Source organism: Hypanus sabinus, chromosome 29 (assembly GCF_030144855.1).
Source record: "Hypanus sabinus isolate sHypSab1 chromosome 29, sHypSab1.hap1, whole genome shotgun sequence".
NCBI lineage: Eukaryota > Metazoa > Chordata > Chondrichthyes > Myliobatiformes > Dasyatidae > Hypanus > Hypanus sabinus.
The window spans coordinates 7,998,643-8,019,630 of NC_082734.1; the positions used below are offsets into that span (position 1 = coordinate 7,998,643).

Sequence of the window (20,988 nt, forward strand, 5' to 3'; positions counted from 1 at the left end):
ATAGAGTGGATGGGGAGAGGATATTTCCTATAGTGGCAAGGATGGGAAGAGCCTAGGACCAGAAGGCACAGTCTCAAAATACAAGGAGGTCCCTTTAGAACAGGGATGAAAAAGAATTTCTTTAGTCAGAGGGTAGTGAGTCTGTGGAACTCATTGCCACAGATGACTGTGGAGGCCAAGTCTTTGGGTATATTTAAAGCAGAGGTTGATAGGTTCTTGATTAGTAAGGGCATTAAATAAAATGGGGAGAAGGCAGGAAAATGGGGCTGAGAGAGTTAACAGGCAGCCATGGTGGAGCAGACTCGATGGGTTGAATGGCCTTATTTTTCTCCTGTGCCATATGGTCTCATGGAAATTTGACTTGTCGCCATTATCCAACAGCAATCATTATCAATACATTATCAAAGCAAGACATTCAGAAATTGCAGAGAGTTCTGGATACATCTCTCTCCTTCAAAGACACCCGTCGACACTTCTCGCTGCTTCAGTAAAGCAGCTAGTGTAATCAAAGACCTCTCCCACTCCAGGCATTCTTTCCTCCGTTGGGTTGAAGATACAAATGCCTGAAAGAATGCCTCACCTGGCTCAAGACAGCTTCTATCCCACTGTTATCAGACTATTGGATGAGAAAGATGAACTAACCTCATAACCTACCTTGTCGTGACCTTTATGCCTGCACTCAGCTTTCTCTAGAACAGATTGGTATTGCTCTTCCCAAATGCTATCACAATATATTGTGAACTGATCTGTATGGATTGCATTCAAAATGGGTTTTTCACTTGCCATTTACTTAGTACTGGCATTGGCATTAATATTGGGTTATTATTGTCACATATACCAAGATACATGTACGAGATATGATCTAAGTGACTTTGATCAAGGAAAGATCGTTAGTGCCGTATAGGGTGGTGTGAGTATCTCAGACACTGCTGATCTTATGGGATTTTCATGCACAACAGTCTCAGAACAGGGGTTCCCAACCTGGGCTCTACAGACCTCTTGGTTAATGGTAAGGGTCCATGGCATAAAAAAGGTCCTAGAGTTTACTGAAAATAAAACAACATCCAGTTCTGTCAGTGAAAATGCTTTGTTAATGTCAGAGGTTGGGGAGAATGGCCAGACTGGTTCAAGCCGACAGGAAGGTGACAGTAACTCAAATAGCTATGTGTTACAACAGCAGTCTGCAGAGAGCATCTCTGAACTCATAACATGTTGAACTTTGTAGATGGGCTCCTAGCTAATAAAGTGGCCACTGAGTGTGTGTCCACCCTATTGAAAACTTTTCAAAGATCTTCAAAAAAATAGGTTAATATTTTCGACACTTCATAGCCTTCTTACTTTGTCTGCAGACATAATCGGCTTGAACACTGATGCTGACCAGGGTTCTGTACAAACTTTGTCTTTCAGCCTCTGAGTTAAAGGCTGGCTTAGAGAAGTGTGCTCAGGCAGGCAGGGGGAAAGATCGTTAAAATACACTCCTTCTTATCCTTGCTAAACACCTGTCAGAGCTGGGAGGAGAAGTGCTGTGATTACCCCCTTATTCCCTCTCTCCCCCACCTCCCCAGATGGAGTCAGTCCTGGGTCCTGAGTGATGCCTTATCCAGTCAAGTAGTCCTGTTAGTCTTCCAGAGTCTAGCTAATATACAGGACATTCAAAGAAGAAACGGAACTAGGTATGTAAATACAAAGTAGAAAAATACTGCTTTGAGCTTACACTGATCCAGGGTGGTAGCGACTCCTGCTCTCCCTTCATCCTGGCCACCCGTGCAGGCTTCAGAGGAATTCCCACATTCTTCTTCACTTCATCCAAAATAAAACAGTGTTGCAGCCTTACCTCCCGTCAACGGGTTTATTCTTTTGTCTCTTCCCACTGCAGCTCAGCGCGTGAATTTTGTGCCATCAATCAAGTGGGCTTTCTGTAGTCGTGCAATCCAGCATCTCACTTGCTGGGTGGAGGGCCTCATTCAGGTGACAGAAAATGGGTTTCTGTACCCTCCTTTCTAACTTCCTGAATCTCTTTCACTCTCCCACCTACTTCTGCTGCCTCTCTATCTCTCAGGCTCTCTCTCTGTTCTTCAATTGTTTCTTTTCATTTTCATCTCCCTCTCTCCCTCCATTTCATTCACTTACTGGTACACCCCCTCTTTTCAATCACATTTTCAATTATCCTTTTTCATCTTCCTTGCCTTTCCTCAGTTGCTCTCTCATTTTCCCTTCTGCGTTCCTTTCTGAATCTCTCCCTCCCCATTCATTCCATCCTTTCCTATTCTCCCTTCACTCTTCCCAATTCACCCCTCTCCCCATTCACCCTTCCTCCTTTCCTGTTCTCCCTTCTCATTCTATTCCCCCATTCTCTCCCTCTCCATGCTCCTTCCCTCCTCATTCTTTCTCCCTTCCCTTCCCTCCCTCACCCTGTTTACTCCCCTTCTCCTCTCCTCTTCCGCTCTTGATCCTTCCCTTCTCTCTCTCTCCTTCCTCCTGCTACCACCTTTTCCTCACACTCTCCTCCCTCTCTGGCGCTCAAGCCCGTTTGCTGCCCCGTCAGCTCATTCCTGTCTCAGGCATGATTTCCAACATCTATGTGTAATATTCCGTACCTCCTCGTCTGTGAGAATCCCGTCTGGATCAGCGGAAACCCTTTGCTCATTTTCTTTTAGGCTCTTATTTTTTCCTTCCTCTCATTTCCAAGGATTTTAATGATCTCCTTTCTGTTCCTCATCTTTTGTCTCCCCCATTTTCTCATGCGCTCAGGATCAACATTCCCGAGACCTGGGAAAACTTGTCTATTCACCCATCTATGCCCCTCGTTATTTTATATATTTCAATAAGAGCATCTCTCAGTCTCCTAGGGAATAAGGTCCTAGCCTGCTCATTCTCTCTTCATGACCTGGCAATATCTTTGCAAATCTATTCTGCAGCTCCTTCCAATTTATTGCTACCTGTCATAAATTGGGGGACTGCTTCGTCGAGCACCTTCGCACCATCCGCCACACGCAGGGCTTCCTGGTGACCAATATTTTAATTCTGATTCCCATTCCCGTTCTGACATGCCGGTCCACGGCCTCCTCTTGTGCCAAAATGAGGGCATCCTCAACATGGAGGAGCAACACTTTATATTCCATCTGGATACCCTCCTACCTAATGGCATGAATATCAATTTCTCCTTCTTGTGAGCAAATTCTATCCCCCTTCTCTATTCCCCACTCTGGTCTGTTATCTCTTTTCACCTACCTATCACTTCCCCCACAGCTCCCCTCCTCCTTCCTCTTCTCCTATGGTCCACTCTCCCTTCCTATTCTCCAGCTCTTGACCTTTCCCACCCACTTGGCCTTACCTATCACCTTCCAGCTAGCCTCCTTCCCCTCTCCCTGCTTTTTTATTCCGGCATCTTCCCCTTTTCATCTCAGTCCTGAAGAAGGGTCTCAACCCAAAACATTGACTGTATATTCATTTCCATAGATGCTGCCTGACCTGCTGAGTTCCTCCGGCATTTTGTGTGTGTTGCTTATTAACACCTATCCTAAAATGGGTGAACTAAAACTGAACACTAAACTCCAAGTGCAGCTTTACCAGTTTCCTGTACAAACTCTGCACTTTTATACTCATTAGAGTACATCTCCCTGTTCACTGTTTTGATTGAGGTCAAACTTCCACCTCCACTCCATTGTCAGTGATCACTGCTAACAAAGGGGAGGCATGCAGTGGTGAGGCTAGGCAAGCCGAGGTGGGAGGAGGCGGAGGCAGGAGTGAGGAAAGTCCTGATGTTTGGATGAATTAAGCGCTGGGCCAGATTGAAAAGGTCAGGGTGTCGGGGTGAGGGCAGTTCTGCTTGGTTTAACTTACTCCTCCGCAATGTTAGCTTGGGTCTGCGCTGAACTGAGCCCGTGGCCTACTCTGTCTGCAGTTATGCCTGGTTTCACGTCTGTGGTCCTGCAACATTTACTTGGCTCTGCGCTGAACTGAGGCTGTGGTCTGCTCCGGCTGTAGTGATGCCTGGCTTTGTGTCTTTCATAAAACTTCAGTTCTGAATGCTATTTGCTTACTTTTATTGTTTGCATGATTCTTTTTCCCTCTATGCACTGGGCGTTTGATGGTTTTTTAAGGGTTTTTTTGGGGTTTCTTTGTTTTGTGTCTGCCTGTAGGGAGACAAATCTCATATATACATACTTTGACAATAAATGTGCTTTGATCTTTGACCTGAAGAACTAGCATTGGTTCTCTCTTCATGGATGCTGCCTGACCTGCTGATTACTCTTTATTTCTGCTACGATTAAAGGCGGCATGGTAGTATGGTGGTTAGTGCAATGCTATTACAGCACCATGACGGGGGTTCAATTCTGCTACAATCTGTAAGGAGCTCATATGTTCTCCCTGTGACTGTGTGGGTTTCCTCTCAGTGCTCTGGTTTCCTCCCATATTCCAAAGATATATGGGTTAGTAGCTTAATGGGTCACGTGGGTGAACATCACAGTATAGTACAGGCGCTTCTGCCCATTATATTATGGCTATCTTTTGTGTGACCCCCCAATATACTGCAACGCTCTGGTATCAGATTAGACACAGAATATAGGTCAGCACAGCACAGTGGGTGGTGAGGGTGGAGATCTGTCTCTACCAAAAGAGGTGTAAGGCACTCCTTCCCTCCTCTATCCTGCACATCACTCTTGGGCAAGGTGTAGTACCTGCTTAGCACATCTCCCTCCCACCCCATATCAGGGTCACATGAAGCCATGGGGGCAGGTGGTGGATGTTCGATTGAGCAGCTGGTGTATATAATGATTTCTGGTCCTGCGACCTTTGACGCCAGGCATCCTCTGAAGTGTACTGATAATGGCTGGGGTCATCCATCTGTCCGGAAGATAGTAATGGCAAACAACTTCTGTAGAAAAATTTCCCAAGAACAATCATGAACATAGAATGACCATGATTGCCCACGTTACACATCACATTATATAATGTATTAATGATAGCACAGTACATGCCCTTTGGCACACAATGTTGTGCTGACCCTTTTAACCTAACTCTAACTCTTCTCTTCCCTTCTCCATAGCCTTCCACTTTTCTATTGTTATAAGGATCTACCCCTTTGTAACAAAGATCGGAGTAGGACAGAGAGAATCTGGAATTACCGACAAGTAACCTTTATCTCAACTAAAATGCATGTGGGTTCACAAACTAGCTACCTGTGTTGCACCCCTCTAGAATCCCTGACCCTCCATGAACAGTCAATGCAGAGAAAAATGTATTACCTGGGGAAGGGGTCTACACTGGCCAGGCATTCTTTGCAGTCCCATTCCAATCTCCACGTGTCCCTGGGGTCATCCACGTCCATGATGGTTGGTCTCTGGAGAGTTATTTGCTCCCTGGTATTTGAAGTTCCTGACTTTTATAGTGTTTCTCATCAGTTCAAGTGATGCATTTCCATCCCACTGACTCAATGTCACCTGACTTACCTGGGTTACCTTCTTACTGGCTCTTATCTAGGGCTACAACCAGCATTGTTCTATGGTCTCTGCTCTCAACCTTGTGTCTTTGTTCTTTTCAACTTTAACTGGTTCAAAACAGGTGACCCAGACACTGAGTCAATGAGATTATAGATTGCTTCTCCTGCAAACCTGTTGGTCTGAGAGTTTAGCAGGTCATTAGCTGAAGCTCCTTGTGTCTGCATTGAATTGCTCTGGTCCCAGAGCAAGAATCATCTCAAGGAGTTCACAAAATTGGGGGCTGCAAGGACAACCTCACAAAATGGCCACCTCCATCTCCTTCATGCACATGTCAAGAACAAAGATGATCAGTTTGCCTACTTCTACTGTTCTTCATTCATTCGAATTCACTGATTTGTAGACTGTAGTTCTTTTTGGCTAACACTATCATCTATGTGCGCATCTAAGATTTCTTTAAATATTCCTAATGTATCTGCCTCTATCACCACTCCACCAGAGCATTTCATGCACACACCTCCCTTTAAAAATCTACCTCTGACATTCCATCTACATTTTCCTCCAATCTCCTTAAAGTTATGCCCTCTCGTATTAGCCATTTTTGTCGAAAAAGGCTCTGGTTGTTCACTCAATCCATACCTCTTATCATCTTAAATATCTCTTATCAAGTCACAGCTCACCCTCTATGCTCTCTAATCCAGGCAACATCCTGATAATTCTCCTCTGCACCCTCTTGAAAGCTTCCACATCCTTCCCATAATGAGGTGACCACAACTGAACACGATATTCTTTGTCCGTTATCGTGGAGTCTCTGTAAAAAAAATACTAGTTGCGTACTGAACGTTTCGGTATTTATACCATAGTGTGTGTTGAGAAACTGTTTTGGAAATATCAGGAAAATTGCACCATTTTATTGAAAGGTTTACATGTTTTTTTTTTCCTTATATTTTCCCAGTCAAATTATTTAATGCATTGAGGAATGTTTCACCATCGCTGATCAGCAGTTGCCTTACTGAATCTGAAACAGGCCTTCAGACCGTGGTGGGACCACCGATGGGGTGGGTATTCAAACGGCCTAAAGCCCTGGTTCTTCTTGAGTAGCTGCAAGAGTCTCTGAACTGAGAGGAGAAATTTCATTGAAGTTTTGAGGGCTGAACAAATTAGGGATGTCAGTACTGAGGAATCGAACATTTTCATGTTTCGGGTACCCTGTCTTCTTGTTCCACAGTGAATTAAATACAATTTAGAATATGAGGATTGATCAATCCCTCTACCAGGTCCCATTAAACTCTTCCAGGGAAGTTGAGCAATGATTAGATGCAGAGGAAAACTCCTTCTGTACTGTCCCACCTTTTGCTCCCAGGGTGGTTAGCTGAGGATTAAGTACAAAGGAAAACTCCTTTACACTGTCCAATCTAAGCCTTCCAGGGAGCTAGAGTATTGGTTAAATACAGAGGGTGGTGAATCCGAGGAATTCTTAGCCACAAACGGCTGTGCAAGCCAAGTTATTGGATATATGAAGGTTGGTAGGGTCTTAATTAATCAGGGTGTCAGGAGGAAGGGAGGAGAATGGGGTTAAAAGGGATAATAACTCGGCCATGATGGAATGATGGAGTGAACTTGATGGGCCAAGTGGCCCAGTTCTGCTCCTAGGTCTTATGCTCTTCTGTGTATAGGTCGGAGTACTCTGTCTGCACTTGTCCTATTATTCAGCCTCTGAAGAATGCCCTTCTCTTCTTCTGTTGATCATTTCCCCCTTTTCCTATTCTATTTTGGTCCCTAATTAATTAAATGGGGCATATAATTCTGCTAGGGTTTTCTGATCTCAGTGAACTGTGCCTCACAGCATGCAATTCCAGCTTCTGAAGAGCTCCCCACCAGGAAAAGGCAGCTGGAGAACCTGACTTGTTGACTGTGTTCCCCACGAGCCAATCACAGCATTGCCACGTCAGAGGCAGAGGAGCAGTCACTTCTGGTAAGTCAGTTAATGAAACCCTTAATGAGGCCTAGTGTGCTTGTCCCTCTTCAGTCCCCAGGCTATTCCCATCTGCCAGCCCATAGGAGGAGCCAGGATTCTGGGGAGCTGGCATCTGCTTCCATCAGTAATGGTTTGAGGGGTTGGCGCCATGTCTTCCAGCAGCATTGTGTGGTCTGTCTGTAAAGGTGGGTAGGAAGTCAGAGGTTGGCCAGCGTCGTCTACCGTCTGTGCTTGAAGTAAGCTTCCACTGAAAGAGAGACGAGAATAATTCACTAAGCAATGACGTAATGCTGAGGCTTTATAATGCACTGGTGAGGCCTCCCAAAGAGTATTATGAGTAGTTTTGGGCCCCTGATCTAAGATGAGCTGACATTGGAGAAGGTTCAAAGGAGCTTCACGAAAATTATTCTGGGATTGAAAGGCTTGTTTTATGAGGAGCGTTTGATGGCTCTGGGCCTCTACTCACTGGAATTCAGAAGAATGAGGGGTGACCTCTTTGAAACCTATTGAATGTTGAAAAGCCTCGATAAAATGGATGTGGAGAGGATATGTCCTATGTTGGGTGAATCTTAATCTGTCTCTTAATGTGAACAAAATAAAAGAGATGGTTGTTGACTTCAGGAGAGCACGGAGCGACCACTCCCCGCTGAACATCGACAGCTCCTCGTAGAGATCGTAAAGAGCACCAAATTTCTTGGTGTTCGCCTGATGGAAAATCTCACCTGGTCCCTCAACACCAGCTCCATAGCAAAGAAAGCCCAGCAGCATCTCTACTTTTTGTGAAGGCTGAGGAAAGTCTATCTCCCACCCCTCCATCCTTATCACATTCTACAAGGGTTGTATTGAGAGCATCCTGAGCAGCTGCATCACCGCCTGGTTCGGAAATTGCACCATCTCGGATTGCAAGACCCTGCAGCGGATAGTGAGGTCAGCTGAGAAGATCATCGGGGTCTCTCTTCCCGCCATCACAGACATTTACACTACACGCTGCATCCGCAAAGGAAACAGCATTATGAAGGACCCCATGCACCCCTCATACAAGCTCTTCTCCCTCCTGCCATCTGCGAAAAGGCTCCGAAGCATTCGGACTCTCACGACCAGACTATGTAACAGTTTCTTCCCCCAAGCTATCAGACTCCTCAATACACAAAGCCTGGACTGACAGCTTGCCCTACTGTCCTGTTTATTATTTATTGTAATGCTTGCACTGTTTTTGTGCAATTTATGCAGTCCAGTGTAGGTCTGTAGTCTAGTGTAGCTTTCTCTGTGTTTTTTCATTATTACGCAGTTCAGTCTAGTTTTTTGTACTGTGTCATGTAACACCATGGTCCTGAAAAATGTTGTCTCATTTTTACTATGCACTGTACAGCAGTTATGGTCGAAATGACAATAAAAGTTGACTTGATTTGACTTGATCTAAGAATAGAGGACACAGCCTCAGAATAGAGGGGCATCCTTTCAGAACAGGGATGAGGAGGAATTTCTTTAGCCAGAGACTGGTGACTCTGTGGAATTCGTTGCTACAGGCATCTGTGGAAGTCAAGCCTTTATGTAAATTTAAGGCAGGGGTTGATAGATTTTTGATGAGTCAGGGCATGTGAAGGGAAACAGGGAGAAATCAGGAGATTGGGGCTGAGAGGGAAAATGGACCAGACACTGATAAATGGCAGAGCAGACTCGATAGGCCAAATGACCTAATTCTGCTTCTATGTTTTATGGTTGGTATCAAGTGGTTGTTGTGATAGGAAGAGGTTGTTTCAGCTTCCACCAGTGGCTAACAGTCTTTCAAAAAGGAGAGCTGAATGCGTAAGTCTCTCCCTGCCAGTACATAGCCTCTCCAACAGCAAGTCTCATGTCGTGCCTCCTCCTTCGTGTTCTCCACATAGAAACTGAACTCCTTTCAGACTCAAGCTAAACTACAGAGGCCCACTGGTGTGTGCACACGCTCTGGCGCACGTGAACCAGATCCCCAGCTATGGGTAAATAGCTCCACATGGGCAGCTTCGGGAGATAGACAAAGGCTATGGGAGTAAACCCAGACCAAAAATCGTCCTGGCAGCTCCTGCAGCCAAGGTGATGCCAAATATATTGCTTCGCTTTCCTCTGGACTACACTGGTGAGGTTGAGAGGGAGACCTTGACAACTGGGCATATCAGGATTTCTACACCTTCTGCCCAGGCTTGTGCCCTGGAGAGGTCACATAACTCCATTATCTTTTGAGACAGACGGATGTCATCATCATCATCATATCTTATGGTTTCATGGTCTAAATCAAGGAAGTACTGGACACAAAAACTCTTTATTGGTCCCCATTAACTCCCTCCTTTGCCTTGCCCTCTCTTCTCACTGCCTTCAGTAAGCAGTGACTCTGGGAAACCTCCTGACTAGGGTCCCGAGCAACACACACAAAACGCTGCAGGAACTCAGCAGGTCAGGCAGCATCTATGGAGGGAAATAAACAGTTGGCACTTTGGGGCAAGGCCCTTCTTCATTCCTGAAGTGCCAGCTGCTCCATGGAGGCTGCCTGACCTGCTGAGTTCCTCCAGCGTTTTGTGTGTGTTACTTTGGGATTTCCAGCACCTGCAGGGATCTCCTGTGTCTATGATTCAGGCCCTGATATGGCAGTGCACCTGAGCAATGGGTAGAGTTGTGGCCTTCCAGCTCCAATGATCCGGGTTCAATGCTGAGCTCTGGCACTGTCTGTGTGGAGTTTGCACGTCCTCCCTGTGACCTTGTAGTTTTGCCTTGGATGCTCCAGTTTCCTACAGAATTCCAGATTGCTTCCCACTGTCAACTCTGTGCTTAATGCCAGAATTCACCTTGTTTGAAAGAGACAGGGTATGGAACCAATGAAGTTCTCTGGGAATGGACAAGATGGGCTGAATGGTCTCCTAGTCCATTCTATGAATTGAATTTGCATCTCTCTGTGTTCTCATCACTGGATCTTCACAGCCGGCCCCTGAATTCAGTTAATTAAATGTTAATCTCTCGGTTAAATCAAGGATAAGGCTTCATATCATCTGCAGGATATAACAGTTTACTTTGGTTCAGTTCCGCTCCCAGATTAGCCCCCATCTCCTCCTTATCATAGGTCCTCCCCTCCTCCCCCTGGTTCCTGGACTCTTGCTGTGTCCTGCTTTCCACAGATCTTTTTTTCCTCCGTCCGTGTGGTGGTGCAGCGGGTGGAACCACGGCCGCACAGCACCAGAGACCCTAGTTCAATCCTGACCTCGGGTGCTGTCTCTGTGGAGTTTGCTCATTCTCCCTGTGACTATATGGGCTTCCCCAACGTTCTCCAGTTTCCTCCATTGTCCCAAAGGTAGGCTGACTGGCTGCTGTAGATTTCCCTGAGTGTGTGGTTGAGTGGCAGGGTCTGGGGCAATTTGTTGGGAATTTGACAATAAAGTTAGATTATCATTGGAAATGACTGATGGTTGGTGTGTACGTAGTGGGCTGTGAAATGAACCTGGTATGGAAACACCAATGCCCTTGAACAGAAAATCCTACAAAAAGCAGTGGATTAGGTCCAGTCAATCATGGGTAAAGCCCTCCCCTCCATTGAGCATATCTACATGAAAAGCTTTGGTAGGAAAGCAGCATCCATCATCAGAGACCCCCACCACCCAGGTTGTGCTCTTTTCTTGCTGTTGCTATCAGGAAGAAGACACAGGAGCCTCAGGACTCGCACCACCAGGTTCAGGTACAGTTACCATCAGGCTCTTGAACAATGGGGATAGCTTCACTTGCCCCATAATTGACATTAGGGAGGGTTCAGAGAAGATTCACGAGAATGATTCCAGGAATGAGAGGGTTACCGTATGAGGAACATCTGGCAGCTGTTGGGCTGTATTCCCTGGTGTTCAGGAGAATGAGGGGGAATCTCATAGAAACATTCTGAATGTTAAAAGGCCTGAACCGATTAGATAATGGCAAAGTTATTTCCCATGGTAGGGGATTCTAGGACAAGAGGGCACAACTTCAAGATTGAAGGACATCCATTTAGAACAGAGATGCGGAAAAATTACTTTAGTCATTGGGTGTACTTAAGGCAGAGATAGATAGGTTCTTGATTAGCCAGGCATCGAAGGGTATGGGGTGAAAGTAGGGGAGTGGGGATGACTGGAAGAATTGGATCAGCTCATGATTGAATGGCAGAACAGACTTGATGTGCCTAATAGCCTGCTTCTGCGCCTATATCTTATAGTCTTATGAAATGTTCCCACAACCTGTGGACTCCCTCATTATGTTCTCGTTATTTATTGCTATTTATTTATATTTACATTTGCACAGTTTGTTGTCTTCTGCACTCTGGTTGATCTTTCATTGCTCCTGTTATAGTTACTATTCTATAGATTTGGTGAATATGCCCGCAGGAATGGATACTTGAGGGGGAGGAGAATGAGGTGAGGCTGGAGGGTGAAGGGCAGAGAGGGGAGTATTTGAGGCAGAGAGAGAGAGCTAGGTCTGCTTTGAGAGGAGAGAGTGAGAGATAGAGGTGTAAAAGAAAATGGAGGTAAGAGAATATTTGAGGGGCAGAGTGAATGAGGTGAGGCTGGAGGGGGAAGAGGCCAGGAGTTGGAGGAGGAAATAGAGCAAAGGGAGGTCAGTATCTGGGAGGCAGAGACAGTGACGTGAGAAAGAATGCGGAAGAAAACTGTGAGGTGGGCTGACACTGATATAAACAGATAAAGGTAAGGGGGGATGGAAAAGGGGAGATGGCTGTGACGTAGGAACTGAGTGAGAATACCTGTGTATTCTTGTGGTGACATTTGCTGATTCATCACTCCATTGAAGGCCGCTATCCAGTCCCGGCGATCTCTTTCCGTCTCACAGGTGAACAGGAAGTCCCGGTCCGGCGTTACTATGGTGATGCCGAACTGCCAGCTCCCGTTGCCCTGTGTGCCAGGTGGCAGTCCCTCTTTGACCATGTACCCATTGTCGCTGCTGCCGATGAAGACCTCACCCTTGGCGAATGCATCCTATGGGGATAATGTGCACAGTGGTCCTTTAACACTTGCTGCCAGTGGCTCCTCGATCAGCGACTCCCACTTTCTGCAGCCCTGCGTCCATGTCCTCTTTGAAATTTCTTCCTGAACCTGCTTTAAGGCAGCGCTCCCCATGCCAAAGAAAATATTTGCCTTCAAACACGAGAAAATCTGCAGATGCTGGAAATCCAAAGCAACACACATAAAGTGCTGGAGGAACTCAGCAGGTCAGGCAGCATCTATGGAAATGTATAAACATTTCGGGCCAAGACCCTTACACCTAAATGTTTTTGGCTCTAAAGCCCTAGCTCACTCAACCATTCCTCATAAATACATGTTTCCTAATCCAGGCAGTATCCTGGTAAATCTCCTCTGCACCCTCTCTAAAGTTTCCACATTCTTTCTTTAATAGAGTGGCCAGAACTGAGCACAATCCTCCAAGTGCAGTCTGACTAGACTTCTACAGAGAGGCAACATGGCTCTTGGGCTTAATCGCTTAACTACTGAAGGCTAACTTACTGTACGCCTAGGGACTTGGGCGGTAACCCTGTGTGATGTCTCTGATCTCCTGGGCGCTCTATGCAATGGGTGAAAAGTCACACAATCTGTTGTGAAATCAGTGAACCAACATCGGAAGCAATGTAACTTCCACTTTCGCTCAGCAAGGGCTGGACCTGCTGGCTACACTATTGTATTGTTGGAAGGTTTCCCTTTTTCAATATGCTTGCTTTCATACTACAGTCCTTGCCCCAATCATAGAACATAGAATATAACTCACCACTCTCTGTAAAGAACTTATCTCTGAAATCCCCCTATAATTTCCTCCAATCACCTTAAAGTCTTTTCCCCTTGTATTAGATATTTCTGCTCTAGTAGAAAGTCTCTGGTTGTCCACATATATGCCTTTTTTCATCTTGTACGCCTCTATCAAATCACCTCTCATCCTCCTTTGCTACTGGCCCTTTGTCCTATGATGTGTACGCTGTCTAACCTACTCTAAGATCAACCTAACCCTTCTCTCTTACTTAGTCTACCAATTTCCTATCAAAAAATGTGCCTACCTAAGAGTTTCTTAAATCTCCCTAATGTGTCTGCGTCTAACACCACCCCTGGCAGGGTGTTCTACACTCCTACCAATCTCGGTGCAAAAAACTTACCCTTACACTTCCCTCCAATCACCTTGAGTATGTCCTCTTGCATTAGTTATTTCCACCCTGGCCGTCCACTCTATCTATGCCTCTTATCATCTTGTACACCTCTATCAAGTCTCTTCTCATCCTCCTCCACTCCAAAGCCCTAGCTTGCTCAACCTTTCCTCATAAGGCATGCTCTCTAATCCAAGAAGTATATAGTCTCCCTATACTGACCATCCAGAGGGTCAGTGGGTGCACATGAAATAGAGAGATACATAGAGAGAGAGGGGTGTATGAGATTAGAAGAGTGGGAGCTGAATGGAGGTGGGAGAGTAGAAATGGAACGTGAGGCAAAGGGTCACAGGTTTACTCAGCATGGGTATAGGCCCAGAGGCCCAGCTCACTCGGGGGAGGAGGGAGAGAGAAAGTAAGTGTGTGTGTGTGTGCGCGCGCACGCAAAGAGGGAGAGCAATGGGGAGAGATAGGGGAAGAAAGAGAAAGGGAGAGGGAGAGAGAGAGAAAGGTAGACAGAGTGAAAGGAGGTGAAGGAGGGGGAGAGTGAGGAAAGGAAAGAGAGAGAGCAAGAGGGGACAGAGAGAGGAATCAAGAGGGAGAGGGCAGACAGAGAAAGAGAGGTAGGGAGAGATTGGAGGAGGAGAGAGAAGGGAAGAGGGGAGTAAAGGGGAGGGAGAGAAAGGAGGAAAGGATGGGAGAGAGAATGGAGAGGGGAGGGAGAGATGGGCTGACTAGGGTGGGGGGAAGTGGGAAGAAAGAGGGGGGATGGAGAGGGATAGACAGACAGAGGTGAGGGAAAGATAACCTCTATACCGAAAGCCTGTTTGAGTATCTTGAGGACATACGTACCAGGGGATCCTTGTAGTACATCAGGCGCCGATGATCGAGTGTGAACCATCGCTTCTTGAAGCCTTCAGTTTGCTGAAAGAGAACAAACTGAATGAGTCGGAGCTTACTTCCCGTGTCCGTTGCCGGAGCTGTCAGGTTGCTTACACAGGGCTCGCAGCCACTGCAAGGAGGTCAGCCCCTGGAATCAACATTAGGAGGGTGAAGGGTTTGTGCCGTCCCAATAAAATACACACGATAAATGGGAAAGTCGTGAGTTCAAGACCCATTCCAGAAACTGAGGGCAAAATTCGAGCTGGACGCTCGATATTAGGGGAGAGATCCTCTACGAGGACCACAACCCTGTCGTAGGGTTTGGAGGCTTGCGTGCCTCAGTGACCCGGAGAGCTGTGTTGGCTGGAGTCAGGGTTTATGCTTTGGCTCTTGGTTGGGTCACCCACACCAAACAGGTCAAAGGGTAGAGTGGTCCACTGGTCCTCCAGGTTTGGGGGTTCAGCTCAGGGCTAACGACCCTGACCCGGTAAAACAAAATTGTTATGGAAACTGCAATGAAGAATCCTGCTACATCTGGAGCGTGATGGTATTCCTGAGTCTCCACCTGGGATCTGAATGACTGACTGTAGTGAAAACTGAGAGGATGCCATTGACATGATGAAGAAAACTGTAAACGCCATCAGAGGGAGGAGCTTCATTGCTGCCAGCGGTGTAACGGGCAGAAAACCAAAAGATAGGGAGTGATTCTGTGCTGTGATACCAGTGGAGAAACAATGCTAGTGAAGAACCGAGGGAGGCCACACCGTTTCAGACAATATGTTAAGATGAGAGCCTACCTATTTTTTCATGGCGCTAATAACATTACGTTTTGTTGTTGATTATTTTGCACCCATGTAAATGATGCATAATTTGTTAATTTAATATTGACTGACTTGTCCATGCTCATCTTGTCCTCTGCAATAAACTTACCTTCGTGGCATTTGTACCTTGTGCATGCATGCATGCCTTTCACAATAATGGACGTGAACTTGGGAAGTTAAAAAAATCCCCCAAACCACCACTTTGAAGAGCGGCAGGCTGTTCTCCCTCGCATGCTTGGCTAAGATGTCCCTCAATCAATGTAAAGCAGCGATATGGACCGTATTGCCAGTGGGATCTTGCTCTGCATGGATGGGCAGCCATGATTCTAACTTTACAACAGAAGCTACACTTCCAAATATCATTGGTTCTAAAGCACTTTGGGTCATGAATGTTACAGACTGTCTTACTTGTAGGAAGTTTTTCTTCCTAAAGTAGATAGTGAGATAGTGAGTGGGCTGAGAGTAAAAGTTGATTATAAATGGGTCTTACTGAGGGCTCCTGGGGTCCTTCAGAAGTGGGTGGATGAGGTGTAAGTTCTGTTTGCGTCTTGGGGACAGCAATGTGTGTGTAGGGTTTATGTGTCCAACACTGCATGGTCCAGAAGGTGTGGATACTTCCCACACCCACTGATACAGAACACGGGAGCCACACTGCCACCAAGCACATCCATAAGGAGTGCTGCTACAAGAAAGCAGCATCCATCAACAAGGCCCACCACCATCCAGGCCATGCTCCCTTCCCTCAGCTGCCATCGGGAAGGAGGTACAGGAGCCTTAGGTCCCACAACACCAGATTCAGGAACAGCCAATACCCCTCAACCATCAGGCTCCTGAACCAGCGTAGATAACTTCACTCACTTCAACCCTGAACTGACTCCACAACCTATGGACTCACTTTCAAGGACTTGACAACTTAAGTTCTCAAAATTATTTTACTGATTTGTGAATTTTATAGCTTGTATTTTTTTTGTAAATTGGTTGCTTGTCCATATTGGTGACCATTGTTTTCACTGATTTTAGTGTGCTTCTTTGTATCTACTTTCAATGCCTGCAAGAAACTAAATCTCAGGATGGTATACATTGACATACATGCAGTTCAGCGACACACACCACACACTGGAGGAACTCAGCAGGACAGGCAGCATCTATGGAAGGGAATAAACAGTCAATGTTTTGGGCTGTCCCTTCTTCAGGACTGAGAAGGAATGGGGGAAGATGCCAGAATAAAAAGGTGGGGCAGAAGGGAAGGAGGATAGCTAGAAGGTGATAGGTGAAGCCAGGTGGGTGGGAAAGGTAAAGGGCTGGAAGGGAAGAAATAGGAGTGTGGACCATAGGAGAAAGGGAAGGAGGAAGGACACCAGGGGGAGATGATAGGTAGGTGAGGAGAAGAGGTTAAAGGCCAGAGTGGGGAATAGAAGAAGAGGAGAGGTGGAGGGAAAAAATTAGAAGAGGAGACGGGGAGGGAAAATGTTTTAGAAGAAGAGGCAAGCAATACATTTATTTCAAACTTTGGGTTTTAGTGAGAGCTCCAGCGTCCCACATAGAGAGTAAATAAAATCTAGGTGGTATACAGGCATCAGTAAATTCTAAGCATTTGGGGCAGCACGGCCCAGAAGGTATGGGTGCTTTCCATGCATACTGATAAACAGTACAACAGCCACACATGCTACAGCTCTTTTCCTCTAAGCAAGTGAGATATTTTTGACAACATTTACAGCATTAACCAATTCACACATTTCTCCTCAGTGTTAAAGGTAGTGGTGTGGCTTGCGCTGGAGACTGAACCAACATTGTTGGTTTAGCACTTGTCTCTGGACTACCCGAAGGTGTCACTTCTCAGTCCTTTTCAGTCCCATCCTGACTTCTGCAAGGCAGGCCTCAGGCACATTCACTCTCACAGCCCTAAAACAAGTGGAATTGGGCCGGGACATTGGAGACGTGGGTCAGATTCAAGTGTTCATTGCGGAAGTTTCGTTCCCTCAGGCAGCTAATCTAACCATTCTTGTTAGTCTCCCTGGCCCCCTCTTTCTATGACCCCTCCTCACCACACAGTAAAGACTTTAAACCATTTCTGTAGATGCTGCATGACTTGCTGATTTCCTCCTGCTTTTTGTATGTGCCACTTTTTATAATGCTGGTTACATTGTGTATACACATTGGTATTTACTGTATTTATGCCATTTTATTCCATATCTGATTTAAGGTCTAACTTTTTTTAATATATTCACTTTCTTTATTGTTGTTGAATATTATTGAATGTTTTTTTTTGTTGTACATCACACCACAGCAAATTCCTAAATGTATATGGCGAATGAAGTCGATCCCTGATGTGGTAATTAGTGGTGAAGTCAAGATAGATAAATAGACAGACATAATGGAATAACTGAAAAGGCCCTTCTGGCCCGTTGAGTCATGCCACACAACAATACCCCGATTCAGCCCTAGCCGATTCACAGGACCCATTAAACACCAACCAGTTTTGTCTTTGGACTGTGGCAACCCATGTGGCCAAGGGGAGAACATACAAGCTCCTCACAGGCAGTGGTGGGAATTGAACCCAGGTCCCTGGTACTGTAAAGCGTCATGCTAACCACCACCCTACCATGTTCTATGAAGCTTAGTGAAAAGGAGAGCATCACACACAAAATGTTGGAGGAATTCAGCAGATTAGGTGGCACCTATGCAGAGGAATAAAGAGGCGATGTTTTGGCCCGAGACCCTATACCTGGACTTTGCATAAATATGGAGAATGAAGTGCCATCAAACTTTACAACTCCTCCCTCGGAGTGTCAGACACCCTGAGCCAATAGGCTGGTCCTGGACTAGTTTCCACTTGGCATGATTAACTTATTTTTATTTAATCATTTATGGTTTTATATTGCTATATTTCTTCATTATTCTTGGTTGGCGCGGCTGTAACGAAACTCAATTTCCCTCGCGATCAATCAAGTGTGTCTGTCTTAAGGTTGTAGGTTATGTAATTTGATTATATATCACTAGATGGAGCTAGTGAGTAAGGCAGAGGATTGTATTGTTATTTTTATTCTCATATTGATTAATGACTGAGACCTCTTGGCCCATTGCATTATGCTGGTCCTCAAACCAAACCCATCAATCCCATTCTCCCACTATATCCCCGTGACCTCTTCTCTCTCACTTTCTCATCAACTGCCACTAACCCCCCGAAAGATAATTCACAGCGACCAATTAGTCTAAAAGACTTTATTTTATTTTGGAGATTCAGCATGGTAACAGGTCCTTCCAGCCTAATGAACCCGCCCTGCCCAATCGCACCCACAGCAAACTACTAATTGGCAAACACGAGGAAATCTGCAGATGCTGGAAATTCAAACAGCACACACAAAATGCTGGTGGAACACAACAGGCCAGGCAGCATCTATAAGGAGAAGTACTGTCGACATTTCGGGCCGAGACCCTTCAACGTCGACAGTGCTTCTCCTTATAGATGCTGCCTGGCCTGCTGTGTTCCACCAACATTTTGTGTGTGTTGCTTAAACTACTAACTGGTACCTATTTGGAATGTGGGAGGAAATTGGAGCACCCAGAGGAAACCTACAGTTATGGGAGAAGGTGTAAGCTCCTTACAGACAGTGGCGGAAATTGAGCCCAGGCCAATGGCTCTGCAATGGTGTGACGCTAACTGCTACCCCACCATACTGCCCAGTAATGGTGTGACATTAACTGCTATTCCACCATACTGCCCACAGTGGATATGGGAGAGAACCGGGGAACAGTGACCGAGTGCCTGAGGCCAGAACCGAACCTACGATCAGTGGGAACATGCGGCAGTTTGGGTTGTAGTAGCGCACGCTCCATTTGCTCCTGTTTGAACTACAATGATTTTTCCTTGGAACATAATTGTTTGAGTGTGAAAAAGAGTGAGTGAGTCCGAGGGTGAGAGCAGGTGAGTGAGGGAGCCAGTGAGTGAACAAGTGTGGCTGAAGGAAGGGGCTGGGGGAGAGGTGAGGAGTGGAAAAGCCGACAGTCCCAGGTATTGGGTATGCCAACCTATATTTGGAAAGACCACAAGATCATAAGATGGGGAAGCAGAATGAGGCCATTCAGCCCCTTGCGTCTGTTCTGCCATTTAGTTATAACTGATATTTTTTCCCAACGTCATTCTCCCAACTTCTCTTTGTAACCCTTAACCCCCCCTCCCGTTACCTACCATTCTCTTCCTCAAAGGCACCCACAGGCATCTGTAGTGACAAATTCTGCAGGTTCACTACCTTCTTGTTGTAGAAATTACTCCTCATCTCAGTTCTAAAGGTGTGTCCCTTTGTTTTGAGGCTGGGCCTTCTGGTCCTAGACCCTCCCACTATTAGAAACATCCTCTCCACAAAACCATGGCATGTTTCAGTGAGATCCCACTTCTTCTTTCCAAATTCCCACCGCTGCCTGTAAGGAGTTTATATGTTCTCCCCAAGACCGCATAGGTTTCCTCTGGGTGCTCTGGTTTCCTCCAAAGACGTACCAGTTAGTAGATTAATTGGTGATTGTAAACTGTCCTGTGATTAGGCTAGGGTTAAATTGGGGAGGGGGGGGGGGGTCGCTGGCAGTGTATCTTGAAGGGCCGGAGAGGGCCTGTTTCGCTCTGTAGGTGAATAAATTAATTAATTAAATAAATTCCACTGAGTATAGGCCCAGAGACATTAAATGCTCCTCAGCTAATAAGCTTTTCTTTCCTTGGATCATTCTGCAAACTTCCTCTGGCCCCTCTTCAGGGTCAGCATATCTTTCCTAAGATACAGTGCCCAAAGTTTCTCACGACACTCCAAATGTGGTCTGACCCACACCTCCACGATGTATACTTGCTTGAAGCGGGGAATTGGGTGCCGTCTACCCTGCTGCCATTCTGGCATCTTCCCCTTCCCAGCCCTGATGAAGGGTCTTGACCCGAACCTTTGACTGTCTATTCCTCTCCATAGATACTGTATGACCTGCTGAGTTCCTCCATCATTTTGTGTGTGTTGATCTGGATTTCCAGTACCTGGCAGATTTGTGTTTATGATTGAGTGTCTTTTCCACGATCTCTGTGGGGTGTCTGTTCCCCCACTGAGTCTCTCCGTCTTGCTTGTCTGAGTTGTGCACTGGAGTCTGGACTAGCCCTGCCTACAGTAGTTTAGACAGTTGACCTCTTAGTTCACTGAAAGTCACCTTGGAGCTAGAACCTCATGCAGGGATGCTCACATTCCCTTCTAAATGAAGAACGTCGCAACCACCACCTGCCTCTTATGCTAAAAGCACCAGGTTGCCAATTATATAGGGAAGTGACTTCATTAATGGGAAGAAGTCACCAGAATTCCCCTTCAGAACTGCAGACTTCCAGATGTAAAAGTTTTGCTGATGACCAAAGCTTTCAAGGGGAAAATGAGAAGCAGTTCGGGGGCCATGGGGCGATTATGAACAGGAGCTCTCACTTCCAAGCCTGTCAACAATTTGAGATCATGTCATGTGACCAACTGCTCTTTGACCCGCAATAATGTTTGTAGAAGGTTCTGAAAAACACAGTCTGTTCAGGGAGTAAACATGTTCCCTGTGTGCGAGTTCCTCATCTCTCATGTGAACTGGTGTGTCTATTCCACTACGGACCACGGCAGGGCTAGGGGAACCAAGGAGCTCGAATTGCCCATGTGTGTGGATGCAGCTTCAGTGATCGCTGAGTTCAGTCCACCGAGGTAACGCAGAGAAATGTTTGCCCACTACTTTAATTCT

The 20,988-nt window shown here is 46.1% G+C and overlaps 1 protein-coding gene across 2 annotated transcripts in view; it reads right to left on the reverse strand.

The window, feature by feature from the left end:
* Nucleotides 1–6,332: 6,332 nt before the first annotated feature.
* The window catches only part of zgc:92360 (uncharacterized protein LOC436988 homolog), a 91,905-nt gene continuing 77,249 nt past the window's right edge, over nucleotides 6,333–20,988 (reverse strand). For both annotated transcript variants that reach the window (XM_059953560.1, XM_059953561.1), the window contains 3 exons: nucleotides 14,402–14,473; nucleotides 12,167–12,398; nucleotides 6,333–7,666 (listed from right to left, as the gene is read on the reverse strand). In XM_059953560.1, coding sequence (XP_059809543.1) covers nucleotides 7,638–7,666; nucleotides 12,167–12,398; nucleotides 14,402–14,473 — 333 coding nt within the window. In that variant the 3' untranslated portion in view covers nucleotides 6,333–7,637. The remainder of the gene's footprint in view (nucleotides 7,667–12,166; nucleotides 12,399–14,401; nucleotides 14,474–20,988) is intronic.